Source organism: Varroa destructor, unplaced genomic scaffold, assembly GCF_002443255.2.
Source record: "Varroa destructor unplaced genomic scaffold, Vdes_3.0 BEIS01000001.1, whole genome shotgun sequence".
In the NCBI taxonomy this organism is placed as follows: Eukaryota; Metazoa; Arthropoda; class Arachnida; order Mesostigmata; family Varroidae; genus Varroa; species Varroa destructor.
Window position 1 is genome coordinate 55,039,060 of NW_019211454.1, and position 19,929 is coordinate 55,058,988.

The 19,929-nt window shown below is 41.6% G+C and overlaps 1 protein-coding gene across 12 annotated transcripts in view; it reads left to right on the top strand.

The window, feature by feature from the left end:
- Ca-alpha1T (Ca[2+]-channel protein alpha[[1]] subunit T) overlaps nt 1-19,929 on the top strand; it is a 245,041-nt gene that overhangs the window by 215,692 nt on the left and 9,420 nt on the right. For 4 of the 12 annotated variants that reach the window (XM_086976795.1, XM_086976794.1, XM_086976801.1 and 1 more), the window contains 19 exons: nt 3,491-3,644; nt 4,465-4,710; nt 5,143-5,313; nt 5,623-5,811; nt 7,469-7,878; nt 8,568-8,781; nt 9,738-9,866; nt 10,454-10,726; nt 12,105-12,243; nt 13,475-13,657; nt 14,058-14,209; nt 14,703-14,952; nt 15,323-15,628; nt 15,857-16,153; nt 17,244-17,500; nt 17,641-18,000; nt 18,482-18,656; nt 18,855-19,080; nt 19,743-19,847. In XM_086976795.1, the coding sequence (XP_086832921.1) occupies nt 3,491-3,644; nt 4,465-4,710; nt 5,143-5,313; nt 5,623-5,811; nt 7,469-7,878; nt 8,568-8,781; nt 9,738-9,866; nt 10,454-10,726; nt 12,105-12,243; nt 13,475-13,657; nt 14,058-14,209; nt 14,703-14,952; nt 15,323-15,628; nt 15,857-16,153; nt 17,244-17,500; nt 17,641-18,000; nt 18,482-18,656; nt 18,855-19,080; nt 19,743-19,847 (4,236 nt within the window). Of the gene's footprint in view, nt 1-3,490; nt 3,645-4,464; nt 4,711-5,142; nt 5,314-5,622; nt 5,812-7,468; nt 7,879-8,567; nt 8,782-9,737; nt 9,867-10,453; nt 10,727-12,104; nt 12,244-13,474; nt 13,658-14,057; nt 14,210-14,702; nt 14,953-15,322; nt 15,629-15,856; nt 16,154-17,243; nt 17,501-17,640; nt 18,001-18,481; nt 18,657-18,854; nt 19,260-19,742; nt 19,848-19,929 lie in introns of all 12 variants that reach the window. The other 8 variants (XR_015318592.1, XR_015318591.1, XR_015318593.1 and 5 more) reach the window with 6 other exon arrangements.

Genomic DNA, 19,929 nt, shown 5'->3' on the forward strand with positions numbered 1-19,929 from the left:
TTACCGTTTTGTATATATATATATATTAGTGTTGTCGTCTGCTACTGACCTACCATAATATTGTTGTTAAGCTTCTTGTCAGCCTGGCTTCTTCACGTCTCGATATTATTACTGTACTATATTGTCAATATAGATGTTGCTGTGTCTAATCCCTTGTACCTCTATCTTCCCCCGTTGTTCATTAGTATCGTCATTGTTTTTGTTAATGTTAAGCTTTCTTGTTAGTGTTGTTTATCACAATGAAGAAAATGATGATGATGATGCGGTTATTGTTGTTTACGTAGTGAATCTATGTCTACCGTTGACACGCGCTGTATGTCACTTTCAGAGAGTATCCTTTGTCATATAGCTGTTACATGCTGTCAGTGTTGTTTATGTTGTTACTGCTAGTGTTATGGGTGTTATCTTCGTTGTTATCATACCTGCGATTGCTGTTATATGGCGCTATCTATATCTGTGTCGCTGTTGTTGCGGTCTTGACTATTGAGTTGATTGATTACATTTCCTTCACGAGGTCTCGCTGTTCGATTGCGCCACTGCAGCTGCTGTCGCGAGCCGTTGTCTCCGTAGGGGGCAACACCCGACGATTAGATTAGCCCCCGTGATCACTACTGCATCAGCGCACAAGCGATTCCCTACAAACAAACTCAGTGTTTCACACATTACGCCGATGAAATTGATGCTATAATCGCTTTAGGTCGTTTGTTGTTTTTGCCTTTTTTTTATGTTTTATTTAACGAATTTTTTCTATTATTTTTTTCAGTTTATGTCCCCATATCTGTTTATCTCTCATTGAGGCCTTTTTCATTCCTCGGTTTATAAACAATAGCTCGAATCTAGCTGTTGCTTTTCGTCGTCTTCCCTGATCCTAGAAATATAATAGTTGTGCTCGACGTGACACTAAACGAATGTGGAGGGATAAATGGCTGAACGAGAGAGTGCGTGGCCCATTTTTTAACCATACTACAACCGTTTTCGCCGGAGAGGAAGTTACTGGCAAAAGGGAACACTGCTGTTCGATACGGTTTTACTAGAGACCTCCATTTGCCGCACCTCATGTGGGGCACAGGAGAAATGGTGTGGCTGCGTACAGGAGTAGAATGAGGTGCGTTTTTTCACTGATGTTGAAAATTCTGCCGCTGTTATGACTTTTTTCTTCGTTTTTTTTTTCTTTTTTTTTTACTATAACAAAAATGTCTACCGGCAACCACAACTACGTTAGCTATACGTTACGTATCACAGTTGACAACGTTACGACAGATCGTCATTACCATTCGATTTATCGTAGTCCAGATTCACAATAGCTACCACTCATCCACGAAGTGTATGAACTGTACAATAAGATGCTATTTACGCGTCTTGTGTACGTGTGTCGTCAACGTATAGCCCGACATTATACCCAGAGGCTCATGTGTAGCAAGCATCGTTTACTGGTCGATGTCAGATTTTTAGAACGGACACGACTCTACTTTCTCGTTTTGTTTCTGTCGTACCCACATCTGCATTAGTATTTGTCTACCAAAGCTCAACAAAATTCTTCTATATATATTAAGTCTACTGGGACCTATCTATCAGATCTATTGGGTCGTCACAGCTATGACTGAAGTTTTCATTTGTACCTGCAGATTCAAAGATCATGCCGTTTGAACTTCAATTGGAAAGGAGGGCCGGTTTGAAGTATAGATGCAATAGCCTATTTTGTGCAAGTTTCAATTTCTGAGTTACAGTAAAAAGAGAAAAAAAAAAACGTAACACACAAAAAAAAGATGTCGCCGGAAGACGATGTTGCCCAGTTTACAATTAGCAGCTTTCCCAAATTGACATGCAAATCTCGCCCGATTAGTTATAACGCAAAGATGGGCAAATTCAAAATAAAAAACAAGTCAATATAGCAGATGTTTAGTTCTCACTGAGATGATACTTCGTCACTCTTGTAATTTATTGTGACGACAGAAGAACATGACCCGCTCGATGTGTTGTTGGACGTGACATCTAGAAAATAGATAACTTTAGAGCAGATTTAGACACGAGGATGTGATGGACAGTAGAACAGGGAAAAAATCTCTAAGAGTAATAAGATTAAAATGAGTAACATACCGCGATACGATTGGACCGCGTTTCGGTAAAGGAAAACGTACTGTTTGTCTATGCTTGTTAAGTGAAAGCGGGCTTTGTTTTTTGGCCATCGCCAGCTTCGAATATGCCCTGCAGTTTTATGTATAGCCTACGCCTCAAGTAGTTCGAGTTGGTAAAAATCGCTAATATCAAACATAGCTCTGCAATTTATGTATGTGCGTTAATAGAGATAAATGTCTCACTGTTCTATATGTGGTATAATCCAGCAGACTGGAATGGTGATACGATATGTGTTTTGTTTAGTAGTGCAGCCGTAAGTCATATTATTGGCTTCTGTCACAGCTTTTTGGCTAGAAGCGTGTAAGGGTTAATTGACCATGGTTCATTTTTGCTTTTTTAGAATATCAGAAGGCACATTTTTTAAATGATAAATTAAATATAATGCCTAAATTATTTTACGTTCTCAGATGCATGTAAGTTAGATAGAGTGAACTACTAATAATGATTGTTAACGTTTCGAGGACGTTTTCATACAGCAGAAGGAAAACGATGTTTTAGTTATATCAGATTTTTATTTATTTCGACTCGTGACGAAATCCTTTATAAGTGATGCAAATAACAAGAAATCGTTAAAGTGATCAGAGATCCCGCTACAAAAACGTGCGACCAAGCGGTCATGCCAGTTGTTACTGGATCAGAATAACGTAAAGCTACAATGTAATTAATAGACAAATTGAGCGACTGGTTGAACTCAGATCCGAGTCGAGGAAAGGAAGGGTCGTAGTTCACGAAACAGAACTCTAATCAGAAGAAGGACAAAATCGAGACTAAGCAATAATATAATCAATTTTTGAACTGCCATTATCAGAAGGTCTTTTCTCGTTCCCCTCTGGCAGGATCCCTTAAATGATCTGAAAGATAATCGAAAGTGCAGTTGACTTTAAAAGCGTATTGTTATAATGATCGTAGTCTATTTAGTCAGAATGGTGATCGATTGATTGGCAATAATCGATCTATCGATACTGATCGATTGATATAAAAAAGAACAACGATCTTCTGCTATAGACAACGATCTGTATCTATGAGCGGACTGATAACTGACCGCCATGTCCTAGTATATGGTAGTGTTCACGCAAATGTATTTGCTGGCGATTGAGCTTACTGATTTATATTGATGGTTGAATGATTGACCGCAACGATCTGGCGAACTCGTTGGTGGCGGGTTCACGAGCGATGGTGAAGCGTCGCAGCCGGGCCTTGTGGTTTCTGGGTCGTGGCTCGGTGCGATGATCTGACGACACCACCGCTGACGGTGTTAATCGTATTCTGCTATTGTTGTTTCTTCGTATGCCGTGTCTCCTTGGTCGTTCCCACCGGTCGATGATACGATGATGGTGATTGATGATGATCGCAGCTGCCTAGGTATGCACTTGTTTGGTGGTAAGTTCTGTCAGAAGGCAGACGGCAGCCTGTGCACTTGCCAAGATCTCGCAGACACCTCCATCGACTGCCAGTGTGATCGAAAACACTTTAACTCGTTCTTATGGGCGACCGTGACCGTATTCCAGGTATGTGCTTACGAATTGCGCTCTTGGTTGCTGCTGTACACTGATACACATACAAGACAAAAACAACAAGCCGTTTAGAACGAAAGCGGCTACCTGATTCTGCACCCCATCTTCCGCCCCAACTTCCCAACAGGTGTTGAGGCCCAAACATCTTATGAACTATATAATACCACCATTAGTCTACTGTTATGTTCGTAAACTCGTCTCAACCCTCCATTATCGCTTATCTTGCTTCTGTACTACGTTATGCCCACTATCTGACGAATACCTTCCCTCACCTGCACTACAATTTCTGGATGTGGTCATTTAGCATAATTAGGAGTTAAACAGCCGTTGTGCTCTACAATGAAGTGATATTTTTGACCTCAGTCGACACCCCCCATTACCTGATAATCGAACCCCCATGTGTGGCGGCTGCATATGGGCAATAGAGACATAGAGAGGCGAGAATCGATTGTCAGGAAATCACGGTAAGATCTTCAGTACCTACACAGCTTAACCGGTGATGGTATGTGCGCTTGATGTATCCGAGACACTTCAAAATGACCATTAATAATACCGAATTATTCTTTCCCTATCAAAGTGGCGGTTAGTGTTAGATTTCACCCTAGTAAGAGGAACTCTTCAAATATTTTGGAGATACTATTGTACTGAAAGGATAAAAAACGAAAACGTTCGGCGTCCTCCGCGCACCCCTGAATCCTGCATGCCTGTCGTTGATGAACTCGCACCTGTCGACAAGCAGGCGCTAGGGTCTCATCAGCACAATTGCGTATAGTGACTTAGCACTCACTTCATTTGCTCAATGGTGGGGTCGCAGATCTTGACACAAGAGGATTGGAATATCGTCCTTTTTAATGGAATGGAGAAGACGAGCCCGTGGGCCGCGCTGTATTTCGTCGCCTTGATGACGTTCGGCAACTACGTACTCTTCAACCTTTTGGTAGCCATTCTCGTGGAGGGATTTGCCGCCGAGGGTGAACGCAAGCGGAGTATGGAAGCTCTTGCAAATGCCGAAAACCAACAAAAAGTCATCGAAGAAACCAACCTTGACTTTGACTGCAAGGTAAGTCAAACTATATTTTGAGATTATTTCATTCACGTTGAGCCTACCGAAGAATAGACTCCGTAACGACCGGCTTAAAGAAGCAGTGTACTATTAGTTGCGCCGTGCGCCCGTAGTTAATGTAGGAAATGATTACGTTATCTGTAAACAGTAGCCTTGTCAAGCTGCATCTCTCAGTCTGGGCTCAAGATTCCGGAAAGCAGACTCTGTACACTGTTCACTAAAGGCGTTCATTTCTATGAAAGTTTACATCATTAGTTTTCAAATTAGTGTAACGTCTCTAACAAACGCTCATATAAAGCGGGATTCCTTCCCTAACGCTAAACGCGACTCACTATGTCCACCAGACGAAATATCTTTAGCTATTTCCTGATGATGAGACTAGCGTCTAGTCACAACCAAATACCACATAACGATTAACTGGCGTCGCAGGTCATTGAGGAAGAGGACATAAGTAAAAACAACTTATGTAGGGAACGGCGGCTCCAGTGTCCTATTATAACTCGCACTGCCGCGACGCCTCAAGGAAGCCCGAACACTACGTGTATAGAGTTGCCACTCATGACGCTCACTACTGAATCCATCGATTCAATTGATCGCAGCGTAAGTTCCAACAAACTGCTCAGTTAGATCGGTAGTCGTAATCATCTTGCTCGAGTTTTTATTGTTGCACTTTCATTTCAAGTTCAACATACTATTGCACAGGTATGCATAGTTCGCTTCCTAGTTTTAATGATCTGTTTGTACTAAAAGTGTTACTGTTTAAGGTATTCCTGATAAGCGATCAAGTGTAACACTGTGTTTTTGCTTTCCGCCACTTTTACATTCTGATTCGAATACTCTTCCTATCTCTTGCTCTACTATCCTATCTTGTTTGGCATCTCTCGCTTGCACTTTTTCGCTTTTCAAAAGATCTCAGATGCACCAGTATCCCCGCTGTCTTTGGGACCAGAGCGGGCGTTCCCGCCAGGGCCCTTGTCGCCAAACACGTGTACTCTACAGGTGCCCGGCGAATTCTTCAGCAGAAACAATGGCTCGAGCTCGCGGCGACGCCGAAGGAGCTGTGTGAGTCCCGTCAACGTGGCGCATGCTTTTCGTAAGGTACGTTGCACGCCAGTATTAGTCCCAACAGATTGCTCTATATTAGAAACTTAAAATCGGAGGACATAATATGTCGTCACTGGGTGTTCAAGTTAAAAATTAGAATGAGCGAAAAACTGAACCAGTAGCTTAGATCAGGAATGCGCCAATAAAAAAAGCATCAATATAATTCTACCGATTAGACGTTGAATTGCAACATCAATTGATCAGAACTTAAGCATGACTTCTGTTTTAGCTTTTAGCTAGAATAAGTATTATATACATATATCTACGATATATGAATATCCGTCAGGTACCACTACGAAAATAGCGAATATTTGAAGCTGTTGCTCTAATATCATTAGACAGTGTAGAAAGATGATTTTCCCCACCACCAAGTGAAAACTCAAGCGAAGTTGCACACCGACCGGTCAGGCCTCTTCACAGTTTCTTTGCTGTTGCTGCGAGCCCTGCTCCTCCTAACATTCTTTAATCATTTACCCGGCACTTGGCTATTGGCAGACTATGCGTTCCGCACTAGACCAACTGTTAACCGTCCAGCACTATGTCCTTTAATTTGTCCTGATCCGCGCACATCACACAGGTTCGTGCGTTGACTCTATCCAGTTCCGTGTTGAATTTAAGTGAATCGAGTAACTCCATACGGCATTTGAACTTAAACTGTCTTGATAGCACCGGAGCTTTACGTTGACGTAGTTTTTCCGACCCACTTCAACGTATGACATGCACCCAACAAGGCAGTTTAATAGAAACGTAAAATGTCGTGTCCAGTATATTGTCCCCACCATCGAACCGCGCCACCCAATCAAATTATCCAACTCTAATTAGCCTCACAAGTAATACCTCTGCGCATCACGAGGCACCGTCTCACCTATCATTGCAGTTGCCCAGAACACGCATGAATGGTCGAGGCACGATGACAAGCTTGTTCTTCCCTTTACTGTTCCGCACCAGTATCGACGACAACACGCTTGTTTTTTTTCATGACGCAACATTGAATCAAGCAACAATTACCGCCACTAGTAGACGAACAGAAAGAAACTACGAAAGGCTGACAACATATCTGCTGAGACCACAAACGCTATTCCTGTTTATCTTCTTTTTGTCCATCTATCTATCGTGTCCATGAATTTCTGCCACCACCTTCTCGAGCAAACTAAAACACATAGTAGTGATAAGAATCTAAGTTGGAAACAACCATAATCTTAGTATGCAGCTATCATATGTACATAATTTGATCTATCATGTACGGTCAGCAAGTATCGGCCAGGAACGAGCACCACCAAAGTAATAAACATCTAAACAAAGATTATTCTAGGAATAAGTCATACCTCCCTGTTACCAATCAATCGATTCTCCATGCCCAACCAATACCAACCCATACAAATCCTGCAACGAAATGTGCATCTTCTGCAATCATTTGCAATTGTAACCAAATCAATCATACGTCACGTCCAACCCGAATCGTGATCGACTGTTATCAATCATCCAAACAACCACCGTGGATGCCGTCCGCCTGTCCGTTCCGTTGAGACCTGTTTGCTGCGCGGTTGCTGTGCGCTTGGCTTCTAATGGGGACGCTCACACGCCTATCCCGGCCATCCTATGCGTGCCTGTGTGGTGGCGTGTGCGCGCCACCTGCCGCCCGATTGTGCAGAGCGAGTGCTGGACCTCGCAAGCATCCGCGGCGTGCCCAGCTTCGCAGGCATTCGGCTTCACCACTGCTTCGCCGCCCCTGGCGTCCCCGAAGTCTCAAGTCCTGATTCGGCCCGGCTTACCCGTATTATTCGATCGCAACCAGGCTTCAGTAACATCAGCTGGTGACCCTTCCCTGGTGCCGTTGGACGGCGCCTCACCACTCGGATCTCATCCACAGCTGTGCGCCTCGACGCGAACAACAACAGCAGTCACGGCGATGACACCTGCTACCGGAGGCTTTCCATTACTGCCACCACCCATTGGCCAGTCGCAGTCCGCCCACATGAGTCCATGTCCCAGTCTGTTGCCGAGTCCACTGCCGTTGACGCTGCCACCACTGCCAAAAGGCGCATCGGCCGCTAAAGCCAAGTAAGTGTCGGTATATGTATGTTTGGTCTATATGTGGGCTTAGAGAATTTTTCTTTTTCACTAACGTCGAACGTATAGCTATGATAACGTGAGGTTGAATCGACAATTTCTAGCTCCGAGTAAATCTGCTGAGTTCTAGTGATAACAAGTAGTTTTCTTAGAAACACTTTTCCTATCATAACGGAGTCTGATAAGAGTGCTGGCTGAATAATTGGAGCAATTGGTAAGACACATAACACCAACCAAGAAGCCAAGGTCACAGGTTGACATGTGTGTGACGAAGTGATTGGAACCTACTTTCTAAAAATAAAGGCCTTTCATACCTTTCTCGTATCGAATGAAATATTTTGCAAGCATTCCCACCTGCCTACCAGCCTGACCGCACATGACCGTTCATCTTTCGTAGGACCTTTTTTTTCATATATGACGTGTATGCAATAGCATTAATCATAGCACCTTGAATCAATAATGACGATACGAAAATAACATAAGAGCTAAACCGCAACGGCATGCTAGGTGGAGAAATAATGATAGTAATAATGTGTAAATGTAACAAATATTGGTGGCAGTATACCTGGTCCGTTTTAGTAATCCGCTGAAAGTAGCTTCATAAAGTTGCGTTATTTTTCGAATGAATAAAAAATGGCGCGCGCTATTCTCATGTATGACCTCTGTGATCCTGTTCTCAGTAAAACACTAAATAATCAAAAAAGCGCCCCACATTCAGCGCCAAAGCAGCTGGTGTTGACAAAGAATGATACAGGCAGTCCAGCTAGTCGACTGCAAGGACTCCAAGGCAACGCCGTTGTGATCTCACCGAAGCTGAGCCGTGAGAGCTCACTGAAGAAAAATAACGTCGACATTGACAGTAAAACTGCAAGCGAAGGCATTATGAAGAAACAGGTTAGTATAATAGGCAGCATCTCAGTTTTCTTTTAAAGACTGCAAACACGCCCCGGAGAGCTCTGTAATTATTTAGTGCAGTAGAACTCAAGAAAGAGGTGTTTCGTCATATTGTAAGAACGTGTGTTCATCAGATGTACAAGCAAATGTATTTTTCAAGTCGTAGCTCGATACATATTATAAGGATTTGTTGTTTTTTTGCCACTTGTCAATTAGTTGACGTTCGCTTATGCATGTGACTGATTCACTTCCTTTACGGTCAGTGTTTTACCTGAAGAAAAAAATTTCTGCTATATTAGTCACGGATCAACTGAGGTAGAATTAACCGAAACGAATGAAAGCGCTACAATGAAATGCTGGAAAATAAATACTCGTCAAAGTATCGCGGCTACGTGATACATAAAGGAAAATTCGTAGACGTCGAAGGCGGCACAGTCTAAGTGGTGCGCCGAAAAAGAACCTCGACGTACTTCGAAATAATTGAAGCGTGACCGTATCTTTAACAGTACAACCTACAAATGTTTTAAAAGGCTAAGAACGGTTTTTGATGGTCTCTTCAATGCCGAATTAATAGGGCGACCTCGCAGCTGAGCAGCCGTACTTAAGCTGCCCAACGCATGTTAGATATTTGCTAATATCATAATAATGTATACAAATCATTGAGCGACGCTTTTTAGGTTTCTCTTGTTTGGTATTAACAGCAGGGCTTTTTCATCTTACTTGTGACAGAAGACGCCATATCAATAAAGTTCAAAGTGTACATATGTTAAAATTTTGTTATTCAAACAGCGTAGCTGTTTTAACTTTGGCTAGGTTAGCTAGTTGTTCAAGCTCCGCAATTGACACGTACTACATGAAACATATGGTTAAGTAAAGAATATGTTTGTTAGTTAATTTGTCTATGTTTCATTACTGCTGAACGCCAGAATGCCTCGTAATTTATGCGCATTTCTTAGTTGAACGCCGATTTAGAAGGAAGTATCGGTATCGGAGGCCAGGATATCCAGATGAAGGTAATTGGCAATTCGGGGAAGGTAGTCGCCTTCACTCAACCACCGTTATTGCCCCCCCCTCCCCTACCCAAGGTTGGTATTTCTTTTACATAGATATTCTGATTGAGAAAATTGGTAGCGTAAAGATAGCTCAGATAGCGTTTTATTATCGGTATATTTATTTCTGTGTATCTGATATAGCGAAACATATTCTGAGGTGACTTTTAACGGTCCCAGATTAAAGCTCAGCAGTCGAACCCATTATTAATGCGATAAGTATCTTTTAAGAGCGATTCAATAGAAACTAAAACACCAAATTTAAAGTTGCTCAGTCACTAGGCGCAAGCGCTTACTATAATTGAAACATTCTCAACCGATGCCCCCAACCTGACTTGGAATATATTTGTCTGTTTAAAACAAATGATGCTTGCATGTACGGTAGGATGAGCCTGCTGTGGAAGAAATTCTCATTTCGGTCAAAGCAATACCTATTTTCTACGTATCTGTCCTCTGAGTAATATCGTGTAACTCTACAGTGAGAATTTTCTGAAACAGAACATTTCATTTAGCTTGTCTAAGCCCCATCAACGTGCTATCATACAGAACGGGTGCAGACGTAGCCGGCGTTGTCCTTACTCAATGATAATAATAATATGGTGATGATGATGTTTTTTTTATAGCTGTTCGGCCTGTTCGAACCTCGATGGTGTTTTAGAAACAAGGAAGACTACTCATTATTTGTATTTTCACCGACAAACGCTATTCGCGTATTGTGCGTACGATTGTCAGACTCGAAGTCGTTTGACTATACCATACTTGTATTCATCGCCTCAAACTGTATTACGCTAGCGATGGAACGGCCTAACATCCCGCCGTCAAGCCTCGAGCGACAGATATTAGCTGCAGCTAATTACACGTTTACCGTCGTGTTCGCCTTCGAAATGGTTGTCAAGGTAACAAACTCCGCGGTCTTAAACGATAACACGGTAGAGCTGTAACAGATGCATTATCAGAGCACGCGAACTAGCATCAATGATAAAAGTAGCACTATTATCGTCGTCATAATCTATATATGACAGCTAGAAATACATAAACGGTAAATCGTTTCAAAGCAACACAAGTTTTCTTCACATAATATTAACAATTACATATAGTCATCTTTGGTAGTCCGCTAAGGTCCGCATGTCTATACTAGGGAGTCTAAACGACCCAGCTAACCTAGAGTCAGATGCCAACTGAGCATACGGGCATGTCTCGCAAGAATCACGGATATTTAATGTACATACAATATACCTTAGTTCTCTAAGTGTGTAGTGTTAGTTTACTTCAACTACACCGGTGACTCAGTTAATTATTGATAATGTCTTTTTGACGTTCGATCGAAGAGTCATTATTTCTGGTTTTGGTAGGTGGCTGCGGTGCTAGCGGCTTTTCGACCCAACTCGGAAACATAAACAATGTTCTATTAGGGGAATCAAAAGCACCTTGCTTCAATAGCATTTGTAGTGTATGGTATTAAGGTTTACGTACGAACAGTTACCGTAGTTTCTATTTTTTTTTCCCTTACACTCTGTCATATATGGCAAAGCCATCTGAGCTATGCTGGACTTCAACCTCGTTGCTTACTTCTGCTTTCAGAGCAGTAGAACTTGACTTCTAAAGATTTCGTTGCTTATGCAGCACAACTTCGGCGCTGCCACTCGCATAAATGATGGAGTGAAGGTCGTTCAGCGCTAGCCCTGATTCAGGCGTTTGTCCTTCTGTGCAATAACCTTAAACATTAGAGCCTTCATTATCCAAAAGATTAGGATCACTGTTTGTAATAGCCGTAGTAAACAACTTAGGTGGTACATCACTAAAAGGAGGTTGAAATGAAAGCCGCTGAACTACCCTAGAAGTATTACCGACTTCCACCCGATAAAAACACAATGATATTACGAAACAAAAAACCCGTTGGCTGGCTGACCATGGCTGAAGGCTTGGAGCCACAGAACCGAAACGGCCTTGGTTGCCCGAACGAATGTAGTCGTTACCGAACAGATTATCAAACTGAAGCGTAATTTACAATAACCTATTAGCTACCACGTATGTATCATATGGATAGGGTCGTTTGTTGTTGCACAGTGTAGCATAAACATATTACGACGGGCAGATTTAAGAACATTGTCGATCTGCTCTCAAGTGTGTGGCCAAAACATGCCCGTGTAGTCGATATGATGTGTAGAGATCAACAGGAAATCATCTCTAGGTTTAGATGGATAGAAAAACCTGGTGCGGCAGATCGTTTATTCCGTTTTGTCATGATGTGCTGCAATTCTTTCCTTGATCCAGGTGATCGCCAAAGGATTGTGGTACGGGCCTCATGCATACCTCAAGAGCGGATGGAACAAGATGGACGGAATGCTTGTCTCAATTTCGCTCATAGATTTTATGCTCACCATCGTCGCAGATGGAGGACCCCGCATTTTCGGTACGCTCAATCCAAACTGACATGCGTTTTTCTCATCCAGAGAGCTCCGAGTATTATGTAGCCCGTAAATGGTTGACTAAAAGTGAGGCATTTTTTGTTGCTAGAGCGCCTATTTCACAAACATATTCAATGAAACTAGAAGACAGATACAAGACAGGGTAGGTTCATTCTCGTTCTTTCAGGACAATGTTTTAGAAATTCGGTAAGCGAGCAGCTCGAAGCGATGTTGTAAACAATATATTATAGGGTTTTAACTAGGTTGTCACGGAGGAGACGGACTGTTTCTAGTATGTTGTTATGAGATAATAATTTTTTTCAGTTTATATACATTTTTACAACTAATATTGAAACAACCAATACTACGTAGAATTTTTTTTTAAGATACGATTTTATCCACATCCCACTGTTTCAGTCTCTTCTTCTATCCTTCTGTTTTTTTATCGTACACGAAACCTATTTCTCCGAGTGTGATAAAATCAAAGTGTATTTTCTGTTGAGAATATCAGCTTGGTTTTCCAGCTAGAAATAATGATGCTAGGCACCAGCGAAAGCCATTTCTAGCCAAAAATTATATTGTTTTTGCATGTAGAAATTAGCTATTGCGTGAAACGCCGCATGTTGGACCCTTGACGATTACCATAAACATTCGTTATCATCGATTCTTTCGGTTTACCGCATTACAGATTATACACCGATACGAATACGATTCATTCTCTCATAAAAACAGGCAGCGCGATCTTTTCGGAGCTTCGCACTTGATGAAAGTAAAAACTTCGTTTTACGAAGAAGCACACTTTGACTTTACGCTGTTAGCTATGAGCACATGCCAATACTTTTTTATGTCCCTACGCTTGGTTTTGTAACATCTTATAGTCATCCTAAATCAGTCTGTCCAGTAACCTATAAAAATACGTGGTTAGCTTGGCATAACAGTCAGGCTCTGCCAGATGATGGGTATGAATAAAAGGCAAAGTGTGATCGGCTGCCATTTTCTAAAACAAATATAGGCGCCAGCACACGTTCAGTTACTGACTGCTTGAATATTTAAGCGGCAATCTAGTGGCAGATAAGAGCTTCCTATGACACAACGAAAGACTATGTATATATACAAGCGGCTGACTGCTTACGGGCAGTCAATTATGAGTACATGTTCAACATACTGTCTGTAAAGCACAAAGGGCATGAGAAACTTGCTCTAAATATCCTAACTATTATTATTGATAACGTTTAGGAATTCTCCGGGTGTTTCGCCTTCTGCGCTCCCTTCGGCCCCTGCGTGTGATCAACCGAGCACCGGGATTGAAACTTGTCGTGCAGACACTTATGTCTTCACTGAGGCCTATCGGAAACATCGTCCTCATATGCTGCACGTTTTTTATCATTTTTGGCATCTTAGGTGTACAGTTATTTAAAGGTGAGACTTGATTTAATTTCTTTTTCAAATAACAATTGCAATTACGCCGTGAATTTTGCTAAGATGATCAGTATTACACCATAGTGCGATGCAGTGGCTTACTACCCTGTAAACACGTACCGAACATATCCGGTAAACATACCCGAACTGTAAGAGTAAAGTTTTCAAAAATGAATGAGAATCATTATTATCATCGTTTTCAAAGGAAACTTACATAGGTGTTTTACGGAAAAAAATTGCCTGTTTTTTAATGGAAATAATTTTTTTTTAGCCAAACATCTGACGCCTCTACATTAGAAATTGAACTTTACGTTTACCTATTAATTCTTCTATGTATTGAAATATGAGGTAAGTGTTTTCGTTTGGCTTGTTTTGTTTTAATTAAATACACGTATTGCAGGATCATTCTACTATTGTGAAGGACCAGATGTAAAGGACGTAATGAATAGAGCACAGTGTGAGGAGAAACCCGGGTATCAGTGGGTCAACCGAAAGTACAACTTCGACAACCTCGGACAAGCGCTTATGGCGTTATTTGTGTTGTCTTCCAAAGTACGTTTGCTCGCGTGTTTCGACATCGAAGAATTTCAATTTGTTCTACAGAGCGTTTTTTTTTACCGTCCAGTCGTCTCTGAGATTTGTTCAGATACATTTGTTTATTCTCTGGCGTTAATTTGATAATAACTGATTATCCTCTGATCGATAATTAAATCTGCTAATATGTTACCTTGTAAATGTAAATAGAACACGGTGGTCCAATTACTCGGTGTGATGCTACTTACGCAATCCTTTGATTAAATCGGGCTACTTATTGTTCATTTCCTGTTCATGGTCACAACTAATCTCCGGTTCCGACATTTTATGAAAAATGTATATTATAGGCAAGTACTTTGCACTCATTTTCGCTGATATCATTCAGTCCTATATAACAAATATAACAGTTGTCGGAACGCTCATTTTATTGACCTTGACATAAGCAATGCATATGAAGAACACGTGCTTGTTAGGCTAAATATCCGTACTCATTTTTCTTGTGTTGTCACAGGATGGCTGGGTAGACATCATGTACTCAGGCCTCGACGCAGTGGGCGAGGATCTTCAACCGATAGAAAACTTCAACGAATGGCGGCTCTTATACTTTATCTCTTTTCTCCTACTCGTGGCCTTTTTTGTGCTCAACATGTTCGTGGGAGTAGTTGTTGAAAACTTCCACAGGTGCCGCGAAGAACAGGAGCGTGAGGAGAGAGCTTTGCGAGCTGCCGAACGGGCACGCAAACTTGAGAAGCGTCGAAGACGTAAGCAGCGCACGTTAGCAATTCTAATATTTCTTTATTGGATATAGCAGCCACTTTAATCGCTCTAGAGATTCCAAAGACATCACAATGCCTCTGTTGAGCAAAAGTTATTGAGCGTCGAATATTGGAGCACGTCCTTATCACTCCATAGTTGAAAAAACAACAACTGTCATAAACGAAGTTATTTTTTGCAATTATAGGGTATTTATGTGATGCTGCTATTACAATATAGCTAAAATTAATCGTAAATGTGGATGATCAATGTTAGCCGTATCTATATAGACCTGGATTAAAGCTATTATAACGTGGAAACTTATCGTTGTTGCACTTTATTTCCTTACTCTACTCTGTCGAATGCGACGATATACAGAACTTCGTGAGCCGCCCTATTACGCCACTTACTCGCCCGGCCGACTATTTACTCACAATATGGTGACGTCGAAATACTTCGATCTCGCCATCGCGGCTGTCATTGGCCTCAACGTTGTCACAATGGCACTTGAATTCTACCAGATGCCACTCGAGCTTGAATATGCTCTAAAGATTTTTAACTACTTCTTCACTGCCGTCTTTATTCTCGAGCTGGCTATGAAACTCATCGCTTTGGGGGCTCCTCGATATTTGATGGATAAATGGAATCAGCTTGACGTTGTCATTGTAATATTATCTATCATGGGTAAGTACTTTATCAGTAAATGCCATAGAATCTTTTATTGATTTTTTTTTAGGACTTCTTAGCTTAGCCGAATTACACTCAAACCCGTTTAAATGGTCAGCAACGGAATTTAGATTGACATATAACTACATATTTACCTTAATTTTAACCATTCATCAAGGGTTAGATGCAACCTTACCCGTTTGTACTTGCTGGTCTGTTAATGATGTTAATAAATCTCGTCGGCAGGTATCGTTCTAGAGGAAATGAAGAGTGGCTTCATCCCGATTAACCCGACGATCATACGGGTCATGCGTGTGTTACGAATCGCGCGCGTCCTGAAACTCCTCAAGATGGCGGATGGAATACGAGCTCTGCTGGACACCGTCATGCAGGCACTGCCACAAGTCGGCAACCTGGGTCTGCTATTCTTCCTGCTGTTCTTCATATTTGCAGCGTTGGGTGTTGAACTTTTTGGTAGATTGGAGTGTAATGACGAATTTCCCTGCCAAGGATTAGGAGAGCATGCGCATTTTCATAATTTTGGTAAGTCCTGTTACAAGCAAGTGGTGTAGTGGAGACTCTGTCCATATATACAGCCTACATGTGTACGCGCTTATAAAATTTACATTATATACAGTATATACTATTTTCCGTTATCATCTATCATTCCGTTCTAATCATTATTTTTATAATGATTAGTTATGTTATGAGGAACTTCCTGAACCATAGGAAGGGCATAAGATTTTTCAAATTACTTTTTAAATTTTATATTATTCTAAGTTACTATATTTATATATAAGTTAATATATTTCTTGAATGCAATCTTCTTCAGTCTATCTCGGGGAAACAAAAGCATAGTTAGGTGAAGTCAGCTAAAAAGGGAAAGAGATAAATAAGGGTAGAGCTTTTTCCGATAAAAAGGTTTTGGATTATTTACCGTCTTTGAATGGCTAAAATTTTACTGACAACCGGTAAAATGATCATAAAAATTTGCATTTTTATAAAGCATAAAAACAAGAAGCTGGTAAAAACAGAAAATTCGCGTTCAGAGGAGCCGGAGTTAACTTCAAGAGATGCTGCTACCGCGAAGATTACGAAAGCCATATTTTACAAACTTAAATTAAAAAAGTAGTTCAAGTCCGGCAGCAGATCTAATATAAAGCAAATGAATTAATGCTATGATTTACTCTCTATATAAAAAAAAAAAGTCGACTTCTGTGATTCCAGACAAGGTAGGTTCAGGTCCTTTCGTGCGGAAACGTTTCGTATAACGTATTGACTGAAATATCAGTCTACGTATACGTGTATATGTCACAAATACATTCGTTATATTAGATTAGTTTAACACTGCGCTACAGAACATACCTTCTATACAATATTCGTAGAACAATTTAAGTTTGCTTTGGAAATGTGATATAGTTCTGTGTAGGTTCCCTGTTTTGAATGCGGGGATGTTAAATTCGTCTTTTTTATGGGCCCTTGCTTGCTATAATAGTGCGGGAAAAGATAACCAGTTTCTAGCCTTCCGTTTTTTTCAATGGAACATTTGATGCATACATGCTAAGAGACAAAAAAAATGCCGATTATTTCATTCGTGTAACGCCGGTGCGACTCTATATTTAATATTGAACAGGTATGGCATTTCTAACGCTGTTCCGTGTAGCTACGGGAGACAACTGGAATGGAATCATGAAGGATACTTTGCGGGACAAATGCGACGCGGCGTCCGATTGCGTAAGGAACTGCTGCGTGTCGCCTGTCATCGCCCCGTTGTACTTCGTCATCTTTGTCCTCATGGCGCAGTTTGTCTTGGTTAATGTGGTCGTCGCCGTGCTCATGAAGCATCTTGAAGAGTCCCATAAGCAACAGGACGACGATCTTGAAATGGAGGTTCGTATTCACTTATTAAGTTAAATCCATTTTTCATCTAGGCAGCGTTTCCCGATATATCTACGGGTGACTATTAACACCTGTCTGGAATTATGAACGCGAACCGGTATTCTACATGTATCGTATCGGAATCATTTCAGGCGGAATTACTAGAAGAGGAGCTTGAACGCCAAATGGCCGCAGCGACTGCAGTAGCTCGTCAGCAGCAAGCCGCTGCCGCGGCCGCTTTTCAGCAGCAACAGCATAGGCCGATCATCAAGATGTCATCATTACCTTCGAATTTTGTCTTCTACTTCGCTTCCGATAACAACAGCAGCAACAGCAATAACCTCACTAGCAATCTAAGTAACACCGCAGCAGAAGCCTCGACAGGCAACCCACCAGTAGCTAAAACCACGACTGCAACTTCAGCCGCTACAAAAAACGCTACGAATAAGAACAATATGCTAGCTTCAATAACTGCCGCCCATAGTGATAACGTTCACATCACCCAAGCTCAAGTATGTAGTGGCTAGGACATACTGAATGTTGATAAACGTGCATATAAAAGTCCAGTTGATTGCATATTGGAAACTACCTTGTTATCATTGGTTACCGGAAGCCTACCAAGTAAAAGCACAATGCTGCCGATGACCGATTTGAAGCTCTTTTCTGAGTTCTTGTTTGAAAATGTTAACACGGAAATCCCGTTCTAGCATGCTAGCTCTCACTTAATTTTATTGCGGCGTTGTGGGGGTCCATTCAACGGTAGTTTGCTCAACAATACCAGTGCCCATTAAAATCACGCCTTCCTCTGTCCTTGGCCGAGCCCCTTTTCTTACTTTCACAGTAGTTCGAAGCTTCTCTATTTTCATCGTGCTCGTTTCTATTTGTCAGTGTAGTTAGTATCAGGACGTATTCATTTTTGCGGTCGCATTCTCTCTTCTGTTATTGTATGATTGAAGTACATACGTTTATCACGTATACCTCTATGCGCTTCAGATAAATGTGAACTCGACATATTCGGCAAGTTGTGGCGGTTATAACTATTATGAGCTCGACTCGCTGAAGAAGGTAACAGTAGCGGATTTACGCAGTCCCCAGTCCTCGCCTGAAAAGGACGAACAGATGGATGAGCGACGGCTCCACCAAATATCATTGCCGCAAACCTATCCAGGTAACTAGGTCACAGGAAAAATGTTCGTAGCCTTTTTATTAGCGAGTTTCTGCGCTGCTTCCATATCACTGAAGTGGTATTTATATAACTAGAAATAATACTTGTGTAACTAAGTTCGACATTTTCGAAATACTTCTTGACGTGTAATAATTATTCCTACTAACCAGCTAATGACTACTTGTATTTGTTCGCGCTCAGACTACCCGGACCCCGAAGGCGAGGAGGGCTGTGGCGTGGAAGGCAGCGGCCTTAGTTCAGCAGCATCACGCGGCCGAAGTCATGGCTATGGAGCGATAGGTTATCAGGCTGGAGGGCCGTCCGCCTCAACTTGTTGCAGCCACAGCCCGTGTCCCGACGACATCGACGACGAGTCCCAGCAGTTGTTTGACGACGACGAAGACACGAACCGGAATACTTCCGCTAGGTAGTTGGTCCCACAGCCGCGAAAACGCTTTCTACTAGCGCATCCCCTCGCCGCCTCGCTTTCCATTTGAAAGGCGCTGCCACCATGCAAGCAATGCCAGAGCACAAAAGTATACTGCGTAGAATAAGATTCGTATTTCGCTTGTACGAGCTGTGTTAGGCAACGGAATATCTGCAGAGGTCAGAATTGAATTCGCATTATGGCCGTTGACGTCCTTTAATATTTTGATCAATGTTACCAAGGTTTTAATTGGCATGGTCGTCTGTAATAATATTTCTTTATTTAACTTAAGTTCAGTTGTTTCAACAAAAACAACTCTCAATACACGAATATCTGCAGAGTTTTTATCACATGACACATAGATGCAAATATTCAGTGTGCCAGCATGTGACAAGAGAGGTATTCAACTTATTGTTCATATAGAGAATTTTAAATTGTACCATTTATCAGCATATGATAATATGCAAAGGAACATCTTTTTCGAATAGCTATAAAAAAAAAAAAAAGCCACACAACTTTTGTAATTATATAAAATTTACAATAGGTGTATGATAAAATATTTCCAATAGTAGCTAGAGCGTCAATTCTCTATGGCGCCGACGTCATCAACACCGACAAGAACATTGTGTGTCTTTGTGAACGCTTTGACGCAAATGTTACAGAGACGAACAGGCGATCGTCGCGTCGTTCGCTGATCTGTCCGTCGGCGGCGAGGAGTCATGGACAGACCTATTTAACAGCGATGCTAGCTGCTGGTCTTCGACTAGGTGAGAATACAGTGTTACGTAAAATCACTAACTCGACAGATTTTACACGAAGTGGCTTATCACCCAAATTTGCGCATAAATT